At 37.3% G+C, this 27,620-nt stretch overlaps 2 protein-coding genes across 2 annotated transcripts; both read right to left on the bottom strand.

Annotated features, from left to right (window-relative positions):
* Positions 1–3,747: 3,747 nt before the first annotated feature.
* On the bottom strand, positions 3,748–7,099 carry LOC122707810 (lymphotactin-like). Its single transcript, XM_043923692.1, has 3 exons — positions 6,904–7,099; positions 4,961–5,075; positions 3,748–4,091 (listed from the first exon to the last, which is right to left on the bottom strand). The coding sequence occupies exons 1-3, from the start codon at positions 6,962–6,964 to the stop codon at positions 3,938–3,940; spliced, it is 330 nt and encodes a 109-aa protein (XP_043779627.1). The 5' UTR covers positions 6,965–7,099; the 3' UTR covers positions 3,748–3,937.
* Positions 7,100–16,320: 9,221 nt separating this feature from the next.
* On the bottom strand, positions 16,321–19,803 carry LOC122707808 (lymphotactin-like). Its single transcript, XM_043923691.1, has 3 exons — positions 19,656–19,803; positions 17,570–17,684; positions 16,321–16,668 (listed from the first exon to the last, which is right to left on the bottom strand). The coding sequence occupies exons 1-3, from the start codon at positions 19,714–19,716 to the stop codon at positions 16,506–16,508; spliced, it is 339 nt and encodes a 112-aa protein (XP_043779626.1). The 5' UTR covers positions 19,717–19,803; the 3' UTR covers positions 16,321–16,505.
* Between the last annotated feature and the right edge of the window lie 7,817 nt (positions 19,804–27,620).

Raw genomic sequence — 27,620 nt, 5'->3', positions numbered from 1 at the left:
CATTTCAGATTGTCCCCCTAGAACCAGGAAACAATTGGTCCTTGAAACTATCAAGGTCTGATTAGTTCTAAACTATTTAAAGTCAAATAGAAGTGGATGTATACATGATCAGCTACTTGGCTAGCACAATCATAACCGTGAACCAAATTAGCAATTTAAAGAGAATGCAGGAGGACATGAATCTGGTATATTTAGGGTACCAAATGAAGTAATATTAATTAAAACCTTACTGCAAATTATGATCAAGAAATGTTCCAGGTGACAGTGTTTGGGATGTTAAATCCCAAACGCATAACTTGTATGTTAACTAGAGTAGTGACAATTGTGGAAGTTGCAGAAAGACAATGAGAACTTTGCTTAATTTGAGTAGAATTGATTTTTGTTGAATAAACTGTCTAAACTTGGCAAATGAAAGAACTGACAAACTGTATCTTTTTCCTTTCTGTTGTAGATCAGATGAAACATAGAGGTATGAGAATTTGCTCAAGACCAAACTTGAGTGAAGTCACCTTTTGAGTAGTGAACTCTCAGAATGGGAACCCAGTAACAGTCAGTTAATTTTCTCCTTTATTTCTTTTTTTTTTTCCATTTATTTTTTATTAGTTGTAGGCTAATTACTTTACAATATTGTAGTAGTTTTTGTCATACATTGACATGAATCAGCCATGGATTTACATGTATTCTCCATCCCAATCCCCCCTCCCACCTCCCTCTCTACCCGATCCCTCTGGGTCTTCCCAGTGCACCAGGCCCGAGCACTTGTCTCATGCATCCAACCTGGGCTGGTGGTCTGTTTCACCCTAGATAACATACATGTTTCGATGCTGTTCTCTCAAAACATCCCACCCTCGCCTTCTCCCACAGAGTCCAAAAGTCTGTTCTGTACATCTGTGTCTCTTTTTCTGTTTTGCATATAGGGTTATCATTACCATCTTTCTAAATTCCATATATATGTGTTAGTATACTGTATTGGTCTTTATCTTTCTGGCTTACTTCACTCTGCATAATGGGCTCCAGTTTCATCCATCTCATTAGAACTGATTCAAATGAATTCTTTTTAATGGCTGAGTAATATTCCATGGTGTATATATACCACAGCTTCCTTATCCATTCATCTGCTGATGGGCATCTAGGTTGCTCCCATGTCCTGGCTATTATAAACAGTGCTGCGATAAACATTGGGGTGCACGTGTCTCTTTCAGATCTGGTTTTCTCGGTGTGTATGCCCAGAGGTGGGATTGCTGGGTCATATGGCAGTTCTATTTCCAGTTTTTTAAGAAATCTCCACACTGTTCTCCATAGTGGCTGTACTAGTTTGCATTCCCACCAGCAGTGTAAGAGGGTTCCCTTTTCTCCACACCCTCTCCAGCATTTATTGCCTGTAGACTTTTGGATAGCAGCCATCCTGACTGGCGTGTAATGGTACCTCATTATGGTTTTGATTTGCATTTCTCTGATAATGAGTGATGTTGAGCATCTTTTCATGTGTTTGTTAGCCATCTATATGTCTTCTTTGGAGAAATGTCTGTTTAGTTCTTTGGCCCATTTTTTGATTGGGTCATTTATTTTTTTGGAATTGAGCTTCAGGAGTTGCTTGTATATTTTTGAGATTAATCCTTTGTCTGTTGCTTCATTTGCTATTATTTTCTCCCAATCTGAGGGCTGTCTTTTCACCTTACTTATAGTTTCCTTTGTTGTGCAAAAACTTTTAAGTTTAATTAGATCCCATTTGTTTATTTTTGCTTTTATTTCCAGTATTCTGGGAGGTGGGTCACAGAGGATCCTGCTGTGATTTATGTTGGAGAGTGTTTTGCCTATGTTCTCCTCTAGGAATTTTATAGTTTCTGGTCTTACATTTAGATCTTTAATCCATTTTGAGTTTATGTTTGTGTATGGTGTTAGAAAGTGTTCTAGTTTCATTCTTTTATAAGTAGTTGACCAGTTTTCCCAGCACCACTTGTTAAAGAGGTTGTTTTTCCATTGTATATCCTTGCCTCCTTTGTCGAAGATAAGGTTTCCATAGGTTTGTGGATTTATCTCTGGGCTTTCTATTTTGTTCCATTGATCTATATTTCTGTCTTTGTGCCAGTACCATACTGTCCTGATGACTGTGGCTTTGTAGTAGAGTCTGAAGTCAGGCAGGTTGATTCCTCCAGTTCCATTCTTCTTTCTCAAGATTGCTTTGGTTTTTTATATTTCCATACAAATTGTGAAATTATTTGTTCTAGTTCTGTGAAAAATACCATTGGTAGCTTGATAGGGATTGCATTGAATCTATAGGTTGCTTTGGGTATTATAGCCATTTTGACAATATTGATTCTTCCAATCCATGAACACGGTATATTTCTCCATCTGTTTGTGTCCTTTTTGATTTCTTTCATCAGTGTTTTATAGTTTTCTATGTATAGGTCTTTTGTTTCTTGAGGTAGATGTACTCCTAAGTATTTTATTCTTTTTGTTGCAATGGTGAATGGTATTGCTTCCTTAATTTCTCTTTCTGTTTTCTCATTGTTAGTGTATGGGAATGCAAGGGATTTCTGTGTGTTAATTTTATATCTTGCAACTTTACTATATTCATTGATTAGCTCTAGTAATTTTCTGGTAGAGTCTTTAGGGTTTTCTATGTAGAGGATCATGTCATCTGCAAACAGCGAGAGTTTCACTTCTTCTTTTCCTGTCTGGATTCCTTTTACTTCTTTTTCTGCTCTGATTGCTGTGGCCAAAACTTCCAAAACTATGTTGAATAGTAGTGGTGAGAGTGGGCACCCTTGTCTTGTTCCTGATTTCAGGGGAAATGCTTTCAATTTTTCACCATTGAGGGTAATGCTTTCTGTGGGTTTGTCATATATAGCTTTTATTATGTTGAGGTATGTTCCTTCTATTCCTACTTTCTGGAGAGTTTTAATCATAAACAGATGTTGAATTTTGTCAAAGGCTTTTTCTGCATCTATTGAGATAATCATATCTTTCAATTTGTTAATGTGGTGTATTACATTGATTGATTTGTGGATATTAAAGGATCCTTGCATTCCTGGGATAAAGCCCACTTGGTCATGGTGTATGATTTTTTTAATATGTTGTTGCTTTCTGTTTGCTAGAATTTTGTTAAGGATTTTTGCGTCTATGTTCATCAGTGATATTGGCCTACAGTTTTCTTTTCTTGTGGCATCTTTGTCTGGTTTTGGAATTAGGGTGATGGTGGCCTCATAAAATGAGTTTGGAAGTTTACCTTCTTCTGCAATTTTCTGGAAGAGTTTGAGTAAGATAGGTGTTAGCTCTTCTCTAAATTTTTGGTAGAATTCAGCTGTGAAACCATCTTCTCCTTTATTTCTTAAAAATAGAACTGCGGGTGGAGAGGAAGGTGGGAGGGGGGATCGGGATGGGGAATACATGTAAATCCATGGCTGATTCATGTCAATGTATGACAAAAACCACTACAATATTGTAAAGTAATTAGCCTCCAACTAATAAAAATAAATGAAAAAAAAAGAAAAAAAATAGAACTGCGTGATGAAGACAGGTTGAAATAAGGCTTAAATTGTCATCATCGTAGTTATCATCTATGAGTCGTGTAGAGAACAACTTCATGCTAGAACCTCAGAATAATGAATATAGCTTTCATCTCTGATAAACACTGATCATAATCTCTCCCATCAGGGATCAAAAGGAGGAATGGTAAAGACAGAAATGGAACACAAATGATGTATTACCTTTCCCAATATGTAATGAATAAATTTGTGGAATATTCTTAATAATAAATATTTATTAATTAAAACATCTGAATGATTACAAAAGAAATATAAAAAAATTAAAATCTAATAAAATAATTTGACTCATGCAACACTTTTATAAAAAGTGAATATAATGTAACCAGTCCATGGGCTTTAAAGGGAAATGAGGTGGCTGGCTAGGGAGGGGATGAAGTGCTGGAAGGTCACTACCCAGTCAGGGTCACAGCTGTACTGGTGGATTTCTGGGATCCTGTAGGCTTGGTCTGGCTCATATTTTTCCTGTCTATCGTTTGGATGGCTTTTTTCACCCAGTCAGCTTTAGGATCAGCACAGATTTTAAATCCTCGTCTGGTAATGAGTCTGCAATACAAGGAAAAGACAGGCAAAATTAGTCACATCCTCAAAGCCTTGGTACCAAAAGTTAAGATCAAATCACATAAAAGAGATTTTGTGCAGAAATGACTAGATAAATCAGTCTTTTGGATTCATAAGATCATAAATGAAAATCTTTCTTCTGCAATGTATTTTTTCGTGAAGAAGAAATAGTTCCAGGTAATACCCAGATTCCTTGTTCAGCATAATTTTCAGACTCCTATCTCATCATTGCCACCAAGTGATGTAATTAAACTAGACATTTGAGGTCCTTTTTCTTTTTTCAAATCTAAGCACAGTCATCCTATCTGATTTATTTATCTTATTTGAAGGGATGGGGGGTAAAGTGATTATATGTTGGGAAGTGTTGCTATTTTGAAAATGAAATCCTGGAAAGAGAATGGTACCATGTAGGCTAGTTGTTGACACTATTCCTTGAGATGTGGCAACTGATAAAGTATGGCATTCTACTCCAGGCATCAAAAAGGAAAAGAAAGGCAGGGAAGGGGGTGGGTGGGAAGAGAGGCATCCCACACCAGTGTGGCTCTGTGCTCAAATCCTGATCTGATCCAGCCATCTCTAAACCTAACCCTCCAGACTGAGCACATTATTCATCTGGTTCCCGGTCTGATTCTTCTGTTAGGATAAATCAGAAAGGAGGGTGACAGTCTTCACTTGGTTGCCAATTTTTCATCATCGTCATTGTTTGGGGCTACACAAAGACAAGGTTAATATGGAAAAGCAAAAGGCCTGTTGGCTAAGTTGAGGTCTTCCTCCTTGTTAGCTTATTTTTCCCGAGGAGGCCGGCCTTTATGTACACTGTTCCATCAATCCCAGCTTTGGGCAGAGAAACTCACATCACTGCTTTCATGGAGCCCTCCTTGATGATGTAGGTCTTGATGTTTTTAATTGGCAGTCGCTGTGTAGTCAGACTCACACAGATGCTCTTTTCTAAAACTTCAGTCCCCACACCTGTACAGAAAATCAAGCAAACAAAAATAAAATATAATTTCTAATAATATAAATGTTAGAGTGTCATCAATCAAATAACAAAGAGTATAAAGAGTAGTTTGGGACAGTCAGTATTAAATGTGAGAGAGGTAGCTCATTTTTGACTGAATCACTAAAGGCATTATTTTAAATGTTAAAATGAGAAATATGTAAAGACAATAGTTCACAGAGTCCTCATCCTCAATAGAAATGGCCTGGGGGGATTAAATTTGACAGTTTCGAGAATATCTTACATTGGAGAAGGGAAAATAACTTGGAATAGTTAATGATATTAAGGGTTTCCTAAAATCTAATAAAAGTTTTTAAGTGCTGACTTTCTCCTAAGCTGAAGAGACTGATAGTTGCTTCTCAGGGAAGCAAATATTCTCAGAGAAGTATTCAGTGAAAAATCATCTAAAATAATAACTGATGATGATGGTTTTGAACTGCAGTGCTGCTGGTAACAGGAGGATTTTTATAAACATGGCACTGAGACGATGTTCACTAACATTGCTCTTCATCTCCCCTTCTCTCCATCCCTCAAGTATCCAGCCTACGTATTCTCTACCTGCTGTATTTGACAATTTTCTTTAATGCTGAACTGTCTCTGAACCCAGTGAAAGAGGGATATACCCCAGTGTCCGTAATCCTCCTCAATGTTCGTTCCCCTACCCATATATGGGTTTGCACCAAGTGCCAGCCTCTTGTTTCAGAAACATGCCAGCCAGCCACCATTCAGGCAACATTGGGCTTAAACTTTTTGTTTTAACAGTATTTTATTTAGGGAACAATTTCAGGGACTTTCAGACAGTACCGTCACTATTTACAGAGAACCGTGGGGATCCATGATCAGGCTCAGATATTTTGGTCTAAGTAATAAGTCTACAGATTAGGAGTTTTAAAGGAGAGTTTCTGAAGCACTAATTATACCCCAAGGATATTCCTTCTTGTGTTCAGAGCTGCCAAGAGAAATGTACTCCAACCAGCTGAGAACAAAATGATCCTTTAAGAACTATGTGTCAAATGCTCAGCAATGTAGCTAAGTCTCAGCTGGGTATGCCTTATAGTTTATTTGACTGTATATAAGGCATTGATATTTGTTAGCACTATGGTCTCATACAAACTCAATAAATTAATCCTAAGTGGGAAACAACATTCATTGCAGTAATATAGACTCTCTTACACACTTAAATGTAATATTGATTTTCTGGGTATGAAGATATGAGCTTCCAGTCATTTTTGTTTTAATAGAAAACATTGATTTGTTTCAGAATATAACACTCTCTAGTCATTCCTGCATCATGACTGAGCTCTCAATTTTTTTGAGAAGTTATCAAGATCAATATAAATAGGCAAAAGCTTCAAAGGTATATATAATTGTCATCACCATTCCACAGCTAACATTAATTAAGAAACTAGGACTTGTGTAGTAAACTGAAAAGTTTATTATAAGTTTATTATAATTTATACTATTGATTATATATAATGTTTATTTCATTTTAACCCCAGGTAAGTGTATCAGTTATCATATTCATCTTATAGACAAGTAAGCATAGGCAAAAACAAGTTAAGAAACTTACCCCAAATCACCCAGTTGTGAAAAATAGGAGCCTAGCTGTTAGCCAAGATATATCTGCGAAATCCACAAGATCCTCTAGAGTCAAATTATTCCCATTTTGCACACAGGAAGACTGAGGCTCAGCTTGGAGAAAGTAGTTTACTCTATTCAAAACCTGAGTCAATAACAAAATGCCTGACCACTGTCTGTACACCTAGATGTTCCTTATCTCATAAATAGCCTTTGACTCACCTTCCACAGTGTATGCAGTGAGACTGCAGATCACCAGGCAGGTCAGGATGAGAAGTCTCATGGCTGAGGTCCCGCTGAGCTGTGAAGCAAGAGGCTGAGGACCCGCTCCTCTGAGTCTCTTTTATCCCCCCCAGTGGTCAGCGCACTTCCTGTGCTGAGAGGGGGACTTTCAAGCTGAGTGTGGAATCACGGAAAGTCTTTGCAGTACTGGTGCTTTCTTAGTTTGAAAAAAAAAAGTTCCTTTGTCCCACTCACACTAACCCCACATCTTGTGGCCTTTTCTCCTCCTCCTGTGGTTAAAGTGTCAGTGAAACCTTATGTGTGTACAAAAGAAACGTAGTTGTCTCATCTCCTGCCGCCAGTCTAAATGCAAACCTCCCATGCACGCATGTCCCAAGGCCATGTCGGTGTGATGGCCCAGCCGGGACATGGTGTAAAGGAAAGGGGTGGGGTGGTCACTGTGGTCCCGTTCCCCCACTAGCTCATGCAGCATTTGCTGTGACACGAAGCTTCCACCACCCTGGGTCATATGCCCTTGGTGACTCCTTAGGGAGCCAAAGAGATACTGTTGCTTTCCCGAGTTTCTCAATCCTCTGCCTTCTTTTGCTTCTCATCTGTCCTCTGCCACATTCAATTGATCCCCTTCCTTACACCACCCTTTCCACATGCCCAAGGAACATTTAAATAAGGGTGTTTGGAGCCTGTCTATATTCATAGGTTTGCTTTATTGTAGCTTACTACATGTCTTTTAAAACAGACTTTGAAAAGTTGTCCTCACATAAACTTTATTTTGCAAAAAAGAAAAAGCATTATCTATAGATGATTTTTAAGAAATTATTGTTTTAAGAAAAATAAAATTATCTTAAATTTAAAATTAAAAAAAAATGTTTTGGCTTTTTTTTAATTTAAAATTAAAAAAAAAAGAAAAATAAAATTATCTATAATATTACCATTCTGATGGTTTCCGTTGTTAATGATTTTCAGTGAATCCCTATTGGTATACATGTTTACACAGTTGTGATGATTATAAACATTTAGACTATTTTTACATCAATTAAAAATCTTCCTATTTTTTTTTATAGTTTTCATATAAAAGAGTCTTCATACTCTGAGTAAACACAGACATATTAAGCCATTCCCTTATAACATATTGTTATGTAGACCATATCTATAAGATAAATGTTCATTAATATACACTGATAACCAGGAGTAGGATTACTAGGCAAAATCATATGATTGTCTTTATAACTCTTGCTACATATTGACATAATCTTCCCAAAATATAATTTCTCTTTGCTGTGCTTCTAGCAGTGTTTGAGGGCATCACTTGTTATGAACCCTTTCTGGCATTCAGATTGTTGTTGGGTTTTGTCTTATTTTGTTTAGTAGGTATCTGTTTAAAAAAATGTTACTCAGTCGTGTCCGACTCTGTGCAACCTCATGGACTCCAGCCAACCAGGCGCCTCTGTCCACGGGATTCTCCAGGCAAGAATACTGGAGTGGACAGCTATTCCCTTCTCCAGGAGATTGTCTCTGATGCATGTATTAATTATGTATGAAGCTAAAAGGTTTTGTCATTACTATGCAGGGATAGCAAAATAAAATTCATGTTAAGTATATGTATAGCTAAAAGTGTTTCCCATTGCTATTAGGTATACAGAAGCAAATTCCTTTATTTCCTATATTCCTATAAAATTATAGGCTAAACTCTAAGATATTTTTCATCAAGGGCATTTGATTTTCCAGTCAGACTTTACTCAGAAATTTGAATATCTTTCTTGTTATGTCCACCTGGCTATACCATCAGTCCTTAAACTCAACATATCTTTCCACTCAGAATGCTCTCTCCTATTACTCTGTGACACTGAATAAGGTTTTATCTTCTTTTTGGTATCTGAATACAGATTACTTGGGTCTTCTTAGACTCATTGACTCTAAGAAGCATCTAAGACTCATAGGGTCTAAGATTACTTGGGTCTTCTTAGACCCATTGTTGGATATCCACATGTTACTTCCAAACAAGCCATACTAAGCGTGTATGTAGCTCATGTACATGCCTTCTCCTCTCTCTCCAGAATGTCCAAGGCAGGACCTCTTCACTCCTTGCTAGGACTACAGCAGTATACTAGCTCATTCCCAGGTCTGGGTCTCCGCCCTTTCCAAGATATTCTCCGCAGCATTGCCAGAGCAATCATTCTAAAATCTTCATCTAATTGAGTTGTTTTCCTGCTGACATATGTTTGCTAATTCCCATTGCCTACAAGATTCATTTCAAACCTCACATTTTCATATATAAATGTGTTCAGATCTAACAGTGCTTTTCCTTTAAGATTCAACTTTCACTACTCATGACCTTGCTCCGAAACCTCTAGTCTTAACAAGTGTCCATGAAGTCAACCAAATGGGCCATTCTCTTTTTCACTCAGTTCAGTTCAGTTGCTCAGTCGTGTCTGACTCTTTGCAACCCCAAGGACTGCAGCATGCTAGGCTTCTCTGTCCATCACCAACTCCCAGAGCTTGTTCAAACTCATGTCCATCAAGTTAGTGATGCCATCCAACCATCTCATCCTCTGTCATCCCCTTCTCTTCCTGCCTTCAATCTTTCTCAGCATCAGGGTCTTTTCCAATGAGTTAGTTCTTCGCATCAGGAGGCCAAAGTGCTGGAGTTTCAGCTTCAACATCAGTCCTTCCAATGAATATTCAGGACTGATTTCCTTTAGGATGGACTGGTTGGATCTCTTTGCAGTCCAAGTGACCCTCAAGAGTCTTCTCCAACACCACAGTTCAAAAGCATCAATTCTTTGGCGCTCAGCTTTCTTTACAGCCGGACTCTCAACACCTACATCTCTTTTCTACTACCCACTTACTATTTTCTTTATTAGGAATGCCAGTCCAAGCTCCCTACATGGCTATCTGTAAACTCTTCCTCTTCCTACAAGTTTTCCTGAATTCCTCAAGATATAATTAGTTGTGCCTCCTTCTGGGCTCTGTTGGCACTTTCTAGCCACCACTGTTCTATCACTAATCTCATTTTATTCTTCTACTCAATTACATTTCTGCATCTCCCACTAGGTGGCAGCCTCCTTGAAAATAGAGAATTGGCTTCAGTCCTGGCCCTGGCAAGGCAGTCGTGTCCAACCCTGTGTGACCCCATAGACGGCAGCCCACCAGGCTCCCGTCCCTGGGATTCTCCAGGCAAGGATACTGGAGTGGGCTGCCATTTTCTTCTCCAGTGCATGAAAGTGAAAAGTGAAAGTGAAGTTGCTCTGTCGTGTTTGACTCTTCGCGACCCCATGGACTGTAGCCTACCAGGCTCCTCCGTCCACGGGAGTCTCCAGGCAAGAGTACTGGAGTGGGGTGCCATTGCCTTCTCTGGCAAGGCAGAATGTCTGCTATATAATATTAATTCACTAAATGGTTTTTGAATAAGTGAATTCATTTCAAAAGACCAACATTACAGTCACTGTAAATTAAATAAAAGATGAACATCTAAACACATAAACCCAGAAGACTGTGTCTATATCTTCCTCTCATGTTTATAATCAAAAAAGACAAGTTGACCCAAGGCTGAACTCTTACTTACCATATTGAAATGGAGTTTCTTAAACTCTGAGAATGAATTAATTTCAGTTTTTCAAAGCATGCACTAGAGTCTCTAGTGAAGACAATTGAGTAATCAACAAAAAAGTGGAAATCTAGTACGCAATAGGCATAATTTGCTCATATGTAGGCACTGATTGACAACTTGTTGAAAGATAATAGCAAAAATTCTCTCATCCTTGATTCCTCTCTTGCTCTTACATGCACCACTCAATCTGTCAGGAAATATAGTTGTCTCTCAACTTCAAAATAGAATCTAAACCCTTCTTACTACCCCCAAGAGACCCAATCCCCAGCCACCATTTCTTCTTACCTGGATTAGTGCTTTTGTGCACTGCTATATTTGTAAGATACGTATGTATATAGCTCATGATAAAGTGAAGTTGCTCAATCATGTAGGAACTCTTTGAGATCCTATTGACTATAGCCTACCAGGTTCCTCCGTTCATGGCATTTTCCAGGCAAGAGTACTGGAGTGGGTTGCCATTTCCTTCACCAGGGGATCTTCCCGACCTGGGGATCAAACCCAGGTCTTCTGCATTGTGGGCAGACGTTTTACCCTCTGAGCCACCAGGGAAGCCCTCATAGCTCATGGTAACTACAAAGCAAAAACTTATAGTATATACACAGAAGATAAGAGATAGGAATCAAAGCATATCACTTAGAAAATCATCAATTCATAAATAAACTCAGCAAGAGGGGAAGGAAGAAACAAGGGGACTATAAAACAACTAGAAAACTATTAAAATGGCATTAGTAAGTCCAAATAAGTCAATCATAAAGGACATCAGTCCTGAACATTCACTGGAAGGACTGATGCTGAAGCTGAAGCTCCAATACTTTGGCCACTTGATGCAAAGAACTGACTCATTGGAAAAGACCCTGATGCTGGGAATGATTGAAGGCAGAAGGAGAAGGGGACGACAGAGGATGAGATGGTTGGATGGCATCACTGACTCAATGGACATGAGTTTGAACAAGCTCTGGGAGTTGGTGATGGACAGCGAAGCCTAGGGTGCTGCAGTCCATGGGGCCACAAACAGTCAGACACGACTAAGCAACTGAACTGAACTGCATGGATCATTAATTACTTTAAATGTAAATGAGTTAAATTCTCCAATCAAAAGAGATGAAGTGACTAAATGGATTAAAAAAATGCATACTGCCTACAAGAGACTCATTTCATCTTTATGGATACACACCAACTTGAAGCAAAGGACTAGAAGATATCCCACGAATGTGGAAACCGAAAAGGAGCAGGCATTACTGTTCTTAGACAAACAACCACTCTTTACCACCTCCACAATTTAGCCTTTTCCAAAATTCCATATAGTTAAAATCATGTATTATATGTACTTTTCATATTGACTTCTTTCATTAGTAATATATTTTTAAGTTCCTTCCCTGTCTTTTGTGACTTTAATAGCTCATTTCTCTTTATTACTGAAGAATATATCATTGAAGGGATATGTGTGTGTGTGTGTGTGTAGCCACTCAGTCATATCCAACTCTTTGCAACTCTTTGGATTATAGCCCACCAGCCTCCTCTGCCCATGAGATTTTCCAGGCAAGACTGCTGGAGTAGATTGCCATTTTCCTTCTCCAGCGGATCTTCCCTACCCAGGATTAAACCCATATCAACTGGCTCTTCTGCATTGTAGGTGGATTCTTTACCCACTGAGTCATTGAGGAACTCCCCCTCATGGATATACCACAGTGTATTTATCCAGCCACCTATTGAAGGACATTTTGGTTGCTCCAAGGTGAATTCCTGTTGCTTCACATCCTTCCCATCATTTGATATTGTTCATGTTTTAAATTTTTGCCATTCTTAGAGATGTATAGTAGTATCTCATTATTTTTCATTTGCAGTTTCCTAATGAGGTATAGTGTTGAGAACCTTTTCCTATGTTTATTTTCCATCTATATATCTCCTATGGTGAGGTATTTGTTAAGACCTTTTATCTGGGTTATTCAATCAAGTTGTTTGCTTTCTTGTTTTCACATTTTAAGAGTTCTCTGTGTGCTGTGGGTAACATTTTTTTTTAAATCATACGTCTCTTGAAAATATTTTCTACTAATCTGTGACATTATCTTTACTTGACAGTGTCTTTCAAAGAACATAAATTTATAATTTTAATAAGCACCAACTTAAATTTTTCTCTTAAAGAGCATATCTTTGCTGTAAGATTTAAAGAAAAAATCATCTCCAAATCCAAGGTAATCAAGATATTATCATATGTCATCATCTAGATGTTTAATAATTTTGCATTTTACATTTCACCTATAATATATTTTGAGTTAATTTGTCATGAAATGTGTAAGGTCTGTGTCTAGAGGGTTTTTTGCATGTGGATGTCCAGTTGTTCTAAAATCATTTGTCAAAAATATTATCCTTTCTCCCATCATGCACCCTCCAGGAAGACTTGTACATTATCATGCGCCTACCTGAGGCTGGAATATCATAGAAAGTCACTATCTGAGACCAGAATCAGTTTATTAATAACTCTGTGCTCTTAGCCAAGACAATCAATCTCTCTGTAGCTCAGTTTTCTCACCACTTAAATTGCAGTGACAATTTTAGACTCACTGTATTGTTGTATCAAATATCTATGAAAGAACATAATACTCTACAAATATTACAATCACAGTGGAAGAATTTCCTAGTGAAGAGAGAATTATGTGACATCTTTCTTCAAATCAATGAAGAATCCATCTTCCATTTCTTATTAATGATAGTAATTAATAATTATATCTAAATTCAGAAAAAATGGAGAACATTCTCAAGATAATTATTCCTTTCTCTGTGTTATTTCTATTTCTTGAGCATGCCCATGTTATTAATATTACCTGTTTCATATTGGTTCTCTTTCATCATAGTCTCATCTGCTAGATGAGCTCTTGGAGTACAGAAGTGGTGTTTTACTTATCTGGATATATACTAAGCCTAACACAGTGCCTGTTTTATCAAGTACCTAAAAATATTTGCTGAAATGAATAAAGTTTATTCAAGCCTTAATAAAGTTTACTTTGTATTGTATAATTTTAGAAATATGAAAGTGCAGAATGAAGTAAATAATCTAATATGTTATTCTTCCATTCATCCAACAATTATTAATTGACCCTCCCTCCCTCCCAGGTCTATGGGCTTACTAGGTGGCTCCGTGGGTAAAGAATCTGCCTGCAATGCAAGAGATGCAGGAGACACGGGTTCAGTCCCTGGGTTAGGAAGATCCCCTTTAAGGAGACATGGCAACCCACCTCCAGTATTCTTGGCTGGAGAATCTCAGGGACAGAGGAGCCTGGTAGGCTACAGTCCATGGGGTCACAAAGAGTCGGACATGACTGAAGCTACTGAGCCCACACATCCCAGTTCTATGCTAGGCACTGGGAACCTGGCATAATAATACACAAAAGCAGCTTTCAATATAGATTGTAAATTTTAAGTTAACTTTTAGTAAAATTCAACACAGAAGCACAAAAGAGGAGTCTCAGACACTAAAAAAAATATATTTAATATTTTGAGAACTCTCCTTCTTAGATTATTTCTTTGAATTGAAGTCCAATCAGCCACAGAGCCATATTCGGTAGATACAGGTCCAACCTAAGTGATTCAAAACATCCAGTCAGTTAGTTAAAAGTTATGTGCACTGTTGGATTGAAACCTCTAGCATCACTTACGACCTTAGATAATGCAATCACGAGATGTGTATATCTATACTCTTCCACTTGTAGTATTACTTCTCTTGAAAACCTCTTGCAGAGAAATGCTGAGCTGGATGAAACACAAGCTGGAATCAAGATTGCTGGGAGAAATATCAATAATATGCAGGTGACACCACCCTTATGGCAGAAAGGGAAGAAGAACTGAAGAGCCTCTTGATGAAAGTGAAAGAGGAGAGTGAAAAAGTTGGCTTAAAACTCAACATTCAGAAAACTAAGATCATGGCATTTGGTCCCATCACTACATGGCAGATAGATGGGGAAACAGTAGAAACAGTGACAGACTTTATTTTTTTAGGCTCCAGGCTCCAAGATCACTGCAGATGGTGACTGCAGCCATGAAATTAAAAGATGCATGCTTCTCAGAAGAAAAGGTATGACCAACCTAGACAGCATATAAAAAAGCAGAGACATTACTTTATCAACAAAGGTCCACCTAGTTAAAGCTATGGTTTTTCCAGTAGTTATGCATGAATGTGAGAGTTGGACTATAAAGAAAGCTGAGTGCCAAAGAACTGATGCTTTTGAACCGTGATGTTGGAGAAAACTCTTGAGAGTCACTTGGACTACAAGGAGATCCAACCAGTCCATCCTAAAGGAAATCAGTCCTGAATATTCATTGGAAGGACTGATGCTGAAGCTGAAACTCCAATACTTTGGCCACCTGATGCAAAGAACTAACACATTGGAAAAGACCCTGATGTTGGGAAAGATTGAAGGCGGGAGGAGAAGGGGATGACAGCGGATGAGATGGTTGGATGGAATCACCAACGTGATAGACATGAGTTTGAGTAGGCTCTGGAAGTTGGCGTTGGACAGGGCCTGGCATGTTGCTGTCCATGGGGTCACAAAGACTCAGACACAACTGAGCGACTGAACTGAACTGAAAATTTCTAGCATTTCGGAGACATTTGAGAAATTTAAGTACATGTTCAATCAGGAAACATTTCTTTCATCTTCTGTGATTGGCTAGGTTTCACCCCTCATAAAACAGGTGTTTTTTTCTTTGTGTTTCCTTTAAGACCAGTTTTGAACATTATTGTAAGCAAATAGCAGTGAGAAATGACAGATAACCCACTCTTGGCTGAAAGGCGGTGTTTTAATCATTTCCTCTCTGGTGAATAGTTGGATAACTATGACTAGACGTGATTTGATTCCTACAAAATGCCCTCAGTTACCCTCTGAAAATACTTGGGATTGCTGGTTGTCCCCTTAGGACTAGAAAACAGTTAATTCCTTCCCTTCTTTTGAAACTATCAAGGATTGATCAGTTTCTTAACTATTTAAAGTCAGATAGAAATGGATGTATACACTATCAGCTACTTGAATAATGGAATCATAAACATGAATCAAATGAACAATTTAGTGAGAATACAGGAGGGCATGAATATGAGATGTTCAGTGAGTAGATGAAGTAATGTTCATTAAAACTTTAAAAACTTTAATGAAAATTGTGATCATATTCAACAAATGTTCCAAGTGACAGTGTTGGGATACTAAAAACTTACTGGCCAAAACAAAAAAAGCATGGTGTGTTGAAAACTAGAGTAGTGACAATTGTGAAAATCACAGAAAGGCAGTAAGCTCATTGCCCAATTTGGGAAGAATTGATTTTTGTTTGAATAAAGTATCATTTCATTAAAAGTATAATCTTTGCTACTGCGACAAATGAAAGAATTGACAAGCTGTGTCTTTTCCTTTTCTTTCCTTTCTTTATAGATCAAATGAAACACAGAGGTATGAGAATGTGCTCAAGATCAAACTTGATGAAGCTTCTTTTTGAGTAGTGAACCCTCATAATGGGGAACCAGTAGCAGTTGGATCATTTTTCCGTTTAATCCATAAAAATAGAACATTATGAAGACAGGTTGAAATAGAGCTAAAATTGTCATTATTACAGTTGCCACCTATGACTTATGTGTAGAGAATCATTTCATGCTAGGGCCTAAAAATGATGAATATAGCTTTCATCTCTGATAAACACTGACCATAATCTCTCCCACCATGGATGCTGTCAACAGGAAGTACAATTAAAACAGCAAAGGGACACAAATGATGTATTACCTTCCCCAAATGAATACACTTTGGGACTATTCTTAATAATAAATATTTATTATTTAGAGCATCTATATGAATATGAAAGACATAAAAAAATAAAAATCTAAGAAAGTAGATTCATGCAATACTTTTATAAAAGGTGAATATAATGTAATAAGTCCATGAGCTTTAAAGGGAAATGAGGTGGCTGGCTAGGGAGAAGACAAGGTGCTGGAAGGTCACTACCCAGTCAGGGTCACAGCTGTTTTGGGGGATTGTTGGGCTTCTGTAGGCTTGGTCTGGCTCACATTTCTCCTGTTGGACTTGTCTATTGTTCGGACAGCTTTTTTCACCCAGTCAACGTGGGGATCAGCACAGACTTTAAGGCCACGTCTGGTAATGAATCTGTAATGCAAGGAAAAGATAGGCAAAATTAGTCACATCTCCAAAGCCTTGGGACCAAAAGTTAAGATCAGATCATATAAAAGAGATTTCGTGCAGAAACGACAGGGCAAATCAGTATTCTAGATACATTAGATCTTAAATGAAAATCTTTCTTCTGCAATCTATTTTTTTCATGAAGAAAAAATAGCTCCAGATAATACCCAGATTCCTTGTTCAGAATTTTGTGTAGGTTCCTTTCCTCATCATTGCTAACAAATGATGTAATTAAACTAGACATTTGAAGCCATCTAGATTATTTACTACATGTCATTTTCTTTTTGAAATCTAAACACATTCATCTTATTTTCTGGACAAAAAGTGGTTTCTTTATCATATTTTTGGTGGTAAAGTTGTAATTATATTTTGGGAAGTGTTGCTATTTTGAAAATGAAATCCTGGAAAGAGAATGGTACCATGTAGGCTAGTTGTTGACACTATTCCTTGAAATGTGGCAACTGATAAAATATGGCATTCTACTCCAAGACACCAAAAAGGAAGAGAAAGGCAGGGATGTGAGTGGGATGGGAAGGGAGGCATCCCATACCAGTGTGGCTCTGTGCTCAAATCCTGATCTGATCCAGCCATCTCTAAACCTAACCCTCCAGACCGAGCACATTATTCATCTAGTTCCTGGTCTGATTCTTCTGTTAAGTCAGAAAGGAGGGTGACAGTCTTCACTTGGTTGCCAATTTTTTGTCATCATCATTGTTTGGGGCTACACAAAGACAAGGTTAATATGCAAAAGCAAAAGGCCTGTTGGCTAAGTTGAGGTCTTCCTCCTTGTTAACTTATTTTTCCCGAGGAGGCCAGTCTTTCTGTACACTGTGTTCCATCAAGCCCAGCTTTGGGCAGAGAAACTCACATCACTGCTTTCATGGAGCCCTCCTTGATGGTATACGTCTTGATGTTTTTAATTGGCAGTCGCTGTGTAGTCAGACTCACACAAATGCTCTTTTCTAGAACTTCACTCCCCACACCTGTACAGAAAATCAAGCAAACAAAAATAAAATATAATTTCTAATAATATAAATGTTAGAGTGTCATCAATCAAATAACAAAGAGTGACCTAATAAAGAGTAGTTTGGGGCAGTCAATATTAAACATGGGAGAGGTAGCTCATTTTTGACTGAATCCATAAAGGTGTTGTTTTAAATGGTAAAATGTGAACTATATAAAGGAAGTAGTTCATAAATTTCTTATCCTCAATAGAAGGACTAAAAGGAGATTAAATTTTTCAGTTTGGGAACATCTTACATCAGAGAAAGGAAAATAACATGGGAAGGTTAATAATGTCACAGATTTGCTAAAATATAATGAAGGTTTCTGTGTGCCTATTTTCTCCTAAGATGAAGAGACTGGTATTTGCTTCTCAGGGAAGCAAACATTCTTACAGAATATTTCTCTGAGAAATATTAAGCCAAAAAGCATCTAAAATAATAGTCGATAATGATCAAATCTGAGCTTTCTGACGTAGTGTTGCTGAAATCAGATGGTTTTTATAATCATGACACTAAGCAGGTGTTCACTAACATTGCTCTTCATCTCCTCTTTCCATCACTCAATATCCAGCCTGCACATTCTTTACCCTCTATGTTTGCCAATTTATTTTTAATGCTAAATGTTTTCTGAACCCAGTGAAAGGGAAACACTCAAATGTCTGCAATCCTCATCAGTCTTCATTCCCCTATTCATACATGGTTTCCATCATATGGCAGCCTATTTTCCCAAAAAAATGCCAGCTAGCCATGGTTTAGACAACACTTGGTATAAACTTTTTCATTTCAACAATATTTTTTTATTCAGGGCCCAATTTCAGGGGGTTCCAGGCAGTGCCATCTCTATTTATTGGCACCCTTGCAGATGCATGATCTATTCTAGTCTAAGTAAGAAGGCTGCAGATTAAGAGGTTGAAAGGCGAGTTAACTGAGTTATTAATTATAACCAAAGGATATTTTCTCTTGTCAGAGGCATAAGGAAAAATACACTCCAACCAGTTGGGAAAAAAAATGATCTTTTAAGAAATATGTGTAGAATGTTCAGGAAAGGCTCAGTGTAACTAAATCTCATCTGGATATGTCTTGTAAGTTTAATTGATTGTATATAAGTCATTGATATTTGTTAGTACTTATGGTCTTTTATAAACTCAAGAAATTTATCACAAGTGGGAATAACATTCATAGCAATAATAATATTCTCTCCTACACACTTAAAGGTAAAAATTGATATCCTAGATATGAGGCCATGAGCTTCCAGTCAATTCTGTTTTAACACAAAACGTTGACTTGCTTCAGAACATACATCCTCTAGCTCACTCCCCCATCATGAATACTTTACATTTTTAAGCAATTTTTTGAGATATGGGGCAGTTATCTTTACTGAACAAACACATTATTTAATCCCTGGTATATCTATTTCTATTTTTTTAACTTTTTATTTTGTATTGGGGTATAGCCAATTAACAATGTTATGATAATTTCAGGTTAACAGCAAAGGGGTAAATATTTTTTAATTTATCAATACTAAATAGGCAAACACTTCAAAGGTATATACAATTGTTTTCATTATGCTGCACCTAACATTAATAAACAAATTAGTCTTTGCCTGGAAATCTGATAAATGATCATAAGATTTATTTCATTTTAATTGTAGGTAAGCAAATTAGTTATTACATTTATCTTAAAGATAATTAAACCTAGGCCTGGAGAGGTTAAGAAATTTACTCCAAATTACCTAGTTGTGAAAAATAGGAGCCCAGACTCTTATAAAGATCTATCTTCAAAATCTACAAAGTCCCCTAGAGTCGAATTATACCCATTTTGCACATAGAAAGACTGAGGCTTAGCTTGGAGAAAGTAGTTTACTGCATTCTAAACCTGAGTCAATACCAAAATGCCCGGCCACTGCCTGTACACCTACACGTTCCTTATCTCATAAATAACTTGACTCACCTTCCACAGTGTATGCAGTGAGACTGCAGATCACCAGGCAGGTCAGGATGAGAAGTCTCATGGCTGAGGTCCCACTGAGCTGTGAAGCAAGAGACTGAGGACCCGCTCCTCTGAGTCTCTTTTATCCCCGCAGTGGTCAGCGCACTTCCTGTGCTGAGAGGGGGACTTTCAAGGTGGGTGTGGAATCACGGAAAGTCTTTGCAATACTGATGCTTTCTTAGTTTGAAAAAAAAAGTTCCTTTGTCCCACTCACACTAACCCCACATCTTGTGGCCTTTTCTCCTCCTCCTGTGGTTAAAGTGTCAGTGAAACCTTATGTGTGTACAAAAGAAACGTAGTTGTCTCATCTCCTGCCGCCAGTCTAAATGCAAACCTCCCATGCACGCATGTCCCAAGGCCATGTTGGTGTGATGGCCCAGCCGGGACATGGTGTAAAGGAAAGGGGTGGGGTGGTCACTGTGGTCCTGTTCCCCCACTAGCTCAGGCAGCATTTGCTGTGACATGCAGCTTCCACCACTGGATAATATGCCTGGGGAGAAGGAAAAGGCAGCCCACTCCAGTATTCTTGCCTGGAGAATCCCATGGACAGAGGAGCCTGGCAGGCTATATGGAGTCCATGGGGTTGCAAGAGTTGGACACGACTTAGCAACTAAATCACCACCACCATCCTTGGTGACTCCTTAGGGAGCCAAAGTGAGGCTGCTGCTTTCCCGAGCTTCTCCTTCCTCTGCCTTCTTTTCTTCTCTTTTCTCTCCTTTGTTCCCATTCAATTGATCCCCTTTATTACTCCACTCTTTCCACATGCCAAGAAACAATTAAATAAGGGTGTTTGTAGCCTGTCTATATTCACAGGTTTGCTTTATTGTAGTTTACTACATATACTTTTTAAAAAAGATTTTGAAAATTTGTCCTGACAAACTTTACTTTCAAAAAAACAAAATTATAATATTACCATTCGGATTGTTTTTATTTTTAATGTTTTTCAGTGAGTCTCTATTGGTATACATATGTTTGGATAATTATGAAAATTACAAATACTAATATTTTTATGGCAATGTAAATATCCTCCCATGTTTCTTCATAGTCTTCATATTTCTACTGTGTAAATGCATACAAAGGGACTCCCTGGTGGTTGAGTGGTAAAGAACCTGCCTGCCAAGCAAGAGACACAGGTTAGATCCCTGGGTCAGGAAGATTCCCCAAAGAAAGGAATGGCAATCCACTTCAGCATTCTTGCCTAGGAAATCCCATGGACAGTGGAGTCTGGCTGGCTATAGTCCATGGAATCACAAAAAAGTTGAACAAGACTTAGAGACTTAATAACAACAAACACACACAGAGACATATTAAATTATTCCCTTATAACTTATTGTCATGTAGACTATATCTGTAAGGTAAGTTTTCTTTAATATACACTGAATAAATTCCTTTTAATAACCAGGAGCAAGATTACCAGGCAAAATCTTATTATCATCTTTATAACTCTTGCAACATATTGACATAGTCTTCCCAAAATGTCATTTCAATTTCCAATGCTTCCAGCAGCATTTGACTATATCAGTTACAATATAATCTTTCTGGCACTCGATTTGTTGTTTTGGGGTTTTGTCTTGTTTTGTTTAATAGGTATCTATAAAACACATGTATTAATTATGTGTGAAGTTAAAAGGTCTTGTCATTACTATTCAGGGATATGAAAATAACATTCTCATGAAATATATGTATAGCTAAAAGCTTTTGCATTGCTATTAGTGATATGAAAACAAATTCCTGTATTTTTATAAAATTATAGGTTAAATTTTAAGACATTTTTCATCAATGGCACTTAATTTTCCAGTCGAACTAGTCAGAGTTTCAAATAACTTTTTAGTTATTGCCACCTGGCTACTATCAGTCCTTAAATTCTGAACACATCTTGCTACTCAAAATGTTTCTCTTCCTTTTACTCTGTGACACTGAATAAGGCTTTATCTTCTAGTCAGTTCCCAAATACAGATTGCTGAGATCATCTTAGACTCATTCCTAGCCACTCATATGTTTTTCTCAACCAAGCTGTACTAAGTATACCTTCTATGTAGCTGTTGTATCCATGTTCTCTCTCTCTGCACTGTCCAAGGCAGGACCTCCCCATTCCTTGTTAGGACCCCTGCAGTAGACCAACTGATTCCCCAGGTTTGGGTCCCCTCCCTTTCCAATCTGTTCTCCTCAGTATTACCTGAATAATCATTCTAAAGCCTTAATCTAATCGAGTTGTCTTCCTGCTGAGAACTTCTTTGCTAATTCCTATCGCTTACAGGATTCATTTCAAATCTCATATTGTCTTATATAAAAATATTCAAGATTTAACACTGCTTTTCCTTTAAGACTCATCTTTCACCACTCATCCTTTTGCTCCTGAACCTCTAGACTTAGCAAATGTCTATTTAATCAACCAAATGGGCCATCCTCTTTTCTACTCCCCACTTTTGTTTCCTTCATCTGGAATGACCATTTCATATCCCTATATAATTATGTGTAAATTCCTCCTCTTCCTCCAAGTTTTCCTGAATTATCTATACACATTTATCTATGCCTCCTTCTATGCTCTCTTGGAACTTCCTAGCCACTAATTTCATTTTATTCTCCACTCAGTTTCATTTTTCTATCTCCTACCAGACGGCAAGCTCCTTGAAAGTAGGCAGTTTGCATCAGGTCTGTCTACTAGTGGAATGTCTGCTATATAGTGGTCATTCACCAAATGGTCTGTGAATAAATAAGTTCTTTTCAAAAGACCAGAATTAAAATGATTTTACATTAAGTAAAGGATGAACATCTAAAAACATTGTGCCTAAACATTGTGCCAGAATATTGTGCCTATATCTTCCTCTCATGTTTATAATCACATAGAAAATTTGACCGATGACTGAATTCTTACTTAGCATATTGAAATAGAGCTTCTTAAACTCTGAGAATGAATTATTCATTTCAAGTTTTTCAAAGCATACACTAGTCTCTGATGGAGAATAATTAAGCAATCAATGAAAATTGGAAACCTAGTACAAAATGAGTATAATCTGTTAATGTTTGGACATTGATTGACAACCAGTTGAGAGATAATAGCAAAATTTTCTCTCATCTTTGACTCCTCTTTCTCCTACAAGTCCCACCAAATCTGTCAGAAAATACTGTTGTCTCTCTGTCTTCAAAATAGAATTTAAACCTTTCTCATTACCCCCAAGGGATCCAAGTCTAAGCAACCATCATTTTTCACCTCAATTGGTGGATCCATGGAATAGCCTCCAAAATAGATTTCTTTATTCCACCCTTACTTTCTTTTGGCAAATTTACAATCTGACAAATGTGATCATTTCAAAATATGAATAATATGCTGGTTTTCTACTCAAAATTCCTTCAATGGAATATATTTTCATGAGTGAACTCCAAAGTCTTTTTACCCCCTATGTATTGTTGAACACGGGCTTCCCTTGTGGCTTAACAGTTAAAGAATATGCCTGCAATGCAGGAGATGCAGGAGACGAGGATTCGATCCTTCGGTAGGGAAGATCCTCTAGAGGAGGAAATAGCTACCCATTCCAGTATTCTTGCCTGAAAAATCCCGTGGAGAGAGGAGCCTGGCAGGCTATAGTCCAAAGGGTTACAAAGAGTCAGACACAACTGAGCAACTATGTGATTCAGGCACAGGGTAAGTCCTTATTGTATCAATAATTACTTTAAATGTAGATGGATTAAACTCTCCAATCAAAAGGCGTGGAGTGACTAAATGGATTTTTTTTTTTTTAAAAAAAGGTCCAAGTACATACTGCCTACAGTAGACTCACTTCTTCTTTAAGGGCACACATCAGATGGAGTAAGGGAATGGAAGAAAAGATATTCCCATGAAAGTGGAAACAAAAAGGCAACAGGAGTAGTTGTATTTATATCAGACAAAATAGACTTTAGGCCAAAAACCATAACAAAGTGACAGAATGTTTTTATATAATGATAAAAGGGTCAGTTCCTTGTGAGGATATAACAACTGTAAAGACTCTAAATACATAGCACATTTACAAGCGTTTACAAATCCCTGCAGAATCTATGCTCCCATCTCCCGTTTACTCTCTGACATCATCTTCTGCTACTCTCCCCACCTTCACTGCAGTCACAATGATCTCCCTGTTGTTTCTCAGACATGTCAGGATGCTCCTGCCTTTAAGTCTTCTCACTTGCTAGTTACTTCACCTGGTATTTTCTTCCCTTAGAAATAAGCAAGGCTCAGTCCCTCAACCCCTTCAATATTTTGCTCAAATATTTCTTTCTCATTGTGGCTTTCCCTGATCACCCAGTTTAAAACTGTACACATATACCAATTCTGGTCTCACTTGATTTCTCATTGCTGCTCTACTTTCATTAATAGGACCTAGCACCTTTTAATATGACAAGAATTTACTTTTTTTTTTCTATTATGCACCCTTTTTCTGGAATTGTTTATCTTTTTTATTTCCTCAGAGTCTAGGATAATGCCTGGCACTAAAAAAAAGGACAAGAATTAAAGATATTATTTTGTTCTTTGTTTTCTTTCATTCATTTTTGTCCTTTAAAAATAATGGAAACTTAGGAGAATGAATGCTATCCACTTGTTGCAACATGAATGGACCTAAAGATGTTCATACTGAGTAAAGTAGGTCATACCCAGAAAGACAAATATCATACGCTATTGGTGATGTGCGGAATTTTTTTTTAAAGTACAAATGAACTTATTTACAAAACAGAAGTAGAGTAATGGATGTAGAAAACAAATTAATGGTTTTGATGGGGGAATTGGGGAAGGTCGGCCTTCCCTGGTAGCTCAGCTGGCAAAGAATCCACCTGCAATGCAGGAGACCCCAGTTTGATTCCTGGCTTGGAAAGATCCTCTGGAGAAGGAATAAGCCAACTCCAGTATTCTTGGACTTCCTTGGTGGCTCAGCTGGTAAAGAATCCACCTTTAATGTGGGAGACCTGGGTTTGATCCCTGGGTTGGGAAGATACCCTTGAGAAGGAAATGGCTACCCCCTCGAGAACTCTGACCTGGAGAGTTCCATGGACTGTATCATTTATGGGGTCGCAAAGAATTGATATAAATAGGGAGACTGGCATTGACATACACACACTATTGTATATAAAATAGGTAATAAAGAACTATTGTATAGTACAGGAGATTCTACTCAATCCTCTGTAATATCCTATATGGGGAGAGAATCTGAAAAAAAAAGTGTTTTGTATATATAATGGATTCATTTGCTATACAACTAAAACTAACACAGTGTTGTAAATAACCTATACTCCAATCAATAATTTTTAAAAATAAAATAAAGGTGATGACAACTATTATTGTTTGAAACATACTTTCAGTGCAATTTTTCACATACTATAATTAGCTTTTTTCCCTATTTTAAATAGTTTTGTTATATATTTCTGATAAAGACAATACCATTATTGTTTAAAAATTCAGACACTACAGAAAAAAAAATTAAGGAAAATTCACTGAAATCCCACTTCCCAAGATAACTCTTTAATCACTATTGATGGACCTTCTTCCATACATTCCTCAGATACATAAACCTACATACATTTCAGTTCGCAGTCTTTTGACAGCATTCAATGGCTATAGATTTTCAATGTGTATATAAGCTTTGTGTTAAGCACTCAAGGACATTAATCTGTTTAATAATAGCAATATTAAAACTAACTAAAATTATTATCTATAGTTTATCGATGAGAAAATTAAGGATCGGAGATGTTAAGTAATCCACTCACAATCCCAAAGCTTAGGGTTAACAGAGTGAAGATTCAAACTCAGATGTGCCATATTCCACAACCTAAGCTTTTAACCAATACCCTAACCTGTCAGATAGTCTCTACTCTCTATTGATAGATTCTAGGTTAGTGTCTCTTTTTAAACCCTAGACCACAGAGCAGTAAGAATAGACCCGTCTTTGAGCTTTTTGTACTTTTCTGTGTATCTCTTTGCATCAGTTTCCTCCAGAAAGTTTTCACAAGACAATCTCTTACTATTATACATACTGCTTTCTCAAAAAGATATGCAAAGACTAAAGATGTAAAAATGAAGCTTACTGACAGATAAAGCCACACAAGATAATTCTCAATGGTCACCTCTTTTCCACTGATCTACAAAATCAAATTTGTTACATGAAAGTCATTATATGGATATTTGTGTGTAACATACAAAACTGTGGCTTATAGTAAGTTCAAAATAGGACTTAACTTACCCTCCCACCAATCAGGTATGAAAATACATGCTTTTCTAAATTAACCAATACTGGGTATCATCAATCATTTTAGCCATGCTTTGACCACTAGTAAAATTGAAAATATTTTATAAATTGCCTTTTGTAATTTTTGCCCATTTCTTTGGATTATCTGTACCTTTCTTTTATATTTGTGAGAGTGCTGTCTCATATTTATTGCAACTATTTTTCTACTAAATTTTCTGATGATTGCAATGCTGGAGACATGCAAAAAGTGAAGGACTTGGTATATACAAGTTTATGCATTTTTCGCAGGAACTACACGTACTTCATGCAAACCTCAGGAGTATCTTTTCTAACAGAAAGCCTCAGCTTAAAAATATAGATAAAATATTTTGTAGATAAAATATTTCTCATGCAAGATCTAGACCAGGGGACATTCTGCATGAGGGGCCATTATCTTGCTGTTTTGTTTTGTGTTTTTTTTTTTTTTTTTTGAGGAATCTCATCAAACCCATAAGGAAAAGAACATTGTTTATTACGCAGAGAACTTCCACTATATGTTCCTTACTTATTAATTAGGTGACTTACTATAAAGAAGCACCTTTTAAAAGGGAGTACAAGAAACTATGCCATGGATGTCACTAGAGGTTCCACCACATACTAACTTGGAGGATCAGCCAATCAGTGAATTTCAGTGACTCAGTGCTTCTATCATTACTTTCATCAATTTCTTGGAAATATGGTGGAAGCTGGTAATAAATACTATGTCTACAAAATACTCAGATAATATATAAATTATGTGTAATCTCTAATCATGCTCTGTCTCTTTTGCCATGTAGACCAAAGCATGTCAGACAATAATGCAAGTAAGGAAATGAAATTAAGGAAATTACGTAGTTCATGGATCCATTTTTATGTTAAAGGTCAGGATAATTAAAAGGTAAAGTGGAGAGGGACAGAGAGAGAGAGAATAAAAAGTACCTAATATGAATTGAATGAGTAGCCTGTTCACATTCATGGGGTTCCTAAGCAGAGTTTGGCAGGTACTATCGATGGGTGCTGTGAAAGTGGTCTTCATACTCTTATTTTCAAATTGCCACCAAAACCTCTACTGATCCAAAGAAATACATCCACCTTTCTGACATAATATCAGAAATCACTTCATTAAAGCCACTCACTCATAAAGTTATTCTTTCTTTCAATAAAAATAGTTATTACTATGTTACTATGTATAAGATACTGTCTTAGAAATAGGAGGAAGAAAAGAATAAGCAAGACTCATGTTCTGGTGAGTGATATTTATCTGTATCTAGGAACATATAGAGAGCTTCCCAAGTGGCACTAGTGGTAAAGAATCTGCATGCAACGCAGAAGATGTGGGTTCCATCCCTGGGTAGGGAAGATCCTCTGGAGGAGGGCATGGTAACCCACTCCAGTATTCTTCCCTGGAGAACTCATGGACAGAGGAATCTGATAGGCTATGGTCCATAGAGACACAAAGAGTTGGACATGACTAAAGTGACTTAGCACACATATATGAGCACATAGATGTGTATCATAACCCATTGCAACATGATCTGTACTATCATAGCTTGATCCATTACTTGAAATTGAACATTGAATCTCCAGGAGTCCCAAATAATCCTGGGATGTATAAAACATAGAACCTCACTCTCAAGTATTAACATTGTACTCTGGTTAATACATTACATAATAGACTGCCACCCTATGCAGC

Source organism: Cervus elaphus, chromosome 14 (genome assembly GCF_910594005.1).
Source record: "Cervus elaphus chromosome 14, mCerEla1.1, whole genome shotgun sequence".
NCBI classification, from domain to species: Eukaryota; Metazoa; Chordata; class Mammalia; order Artiodactyla; family Cervidae; genus Cervus; species Cervus elaphus.
The sequence above is the reverse complement of the archived record's forward strand: the minus strand, read 5'-3'. Positions and strand labels throughout refer to the sequence as shown.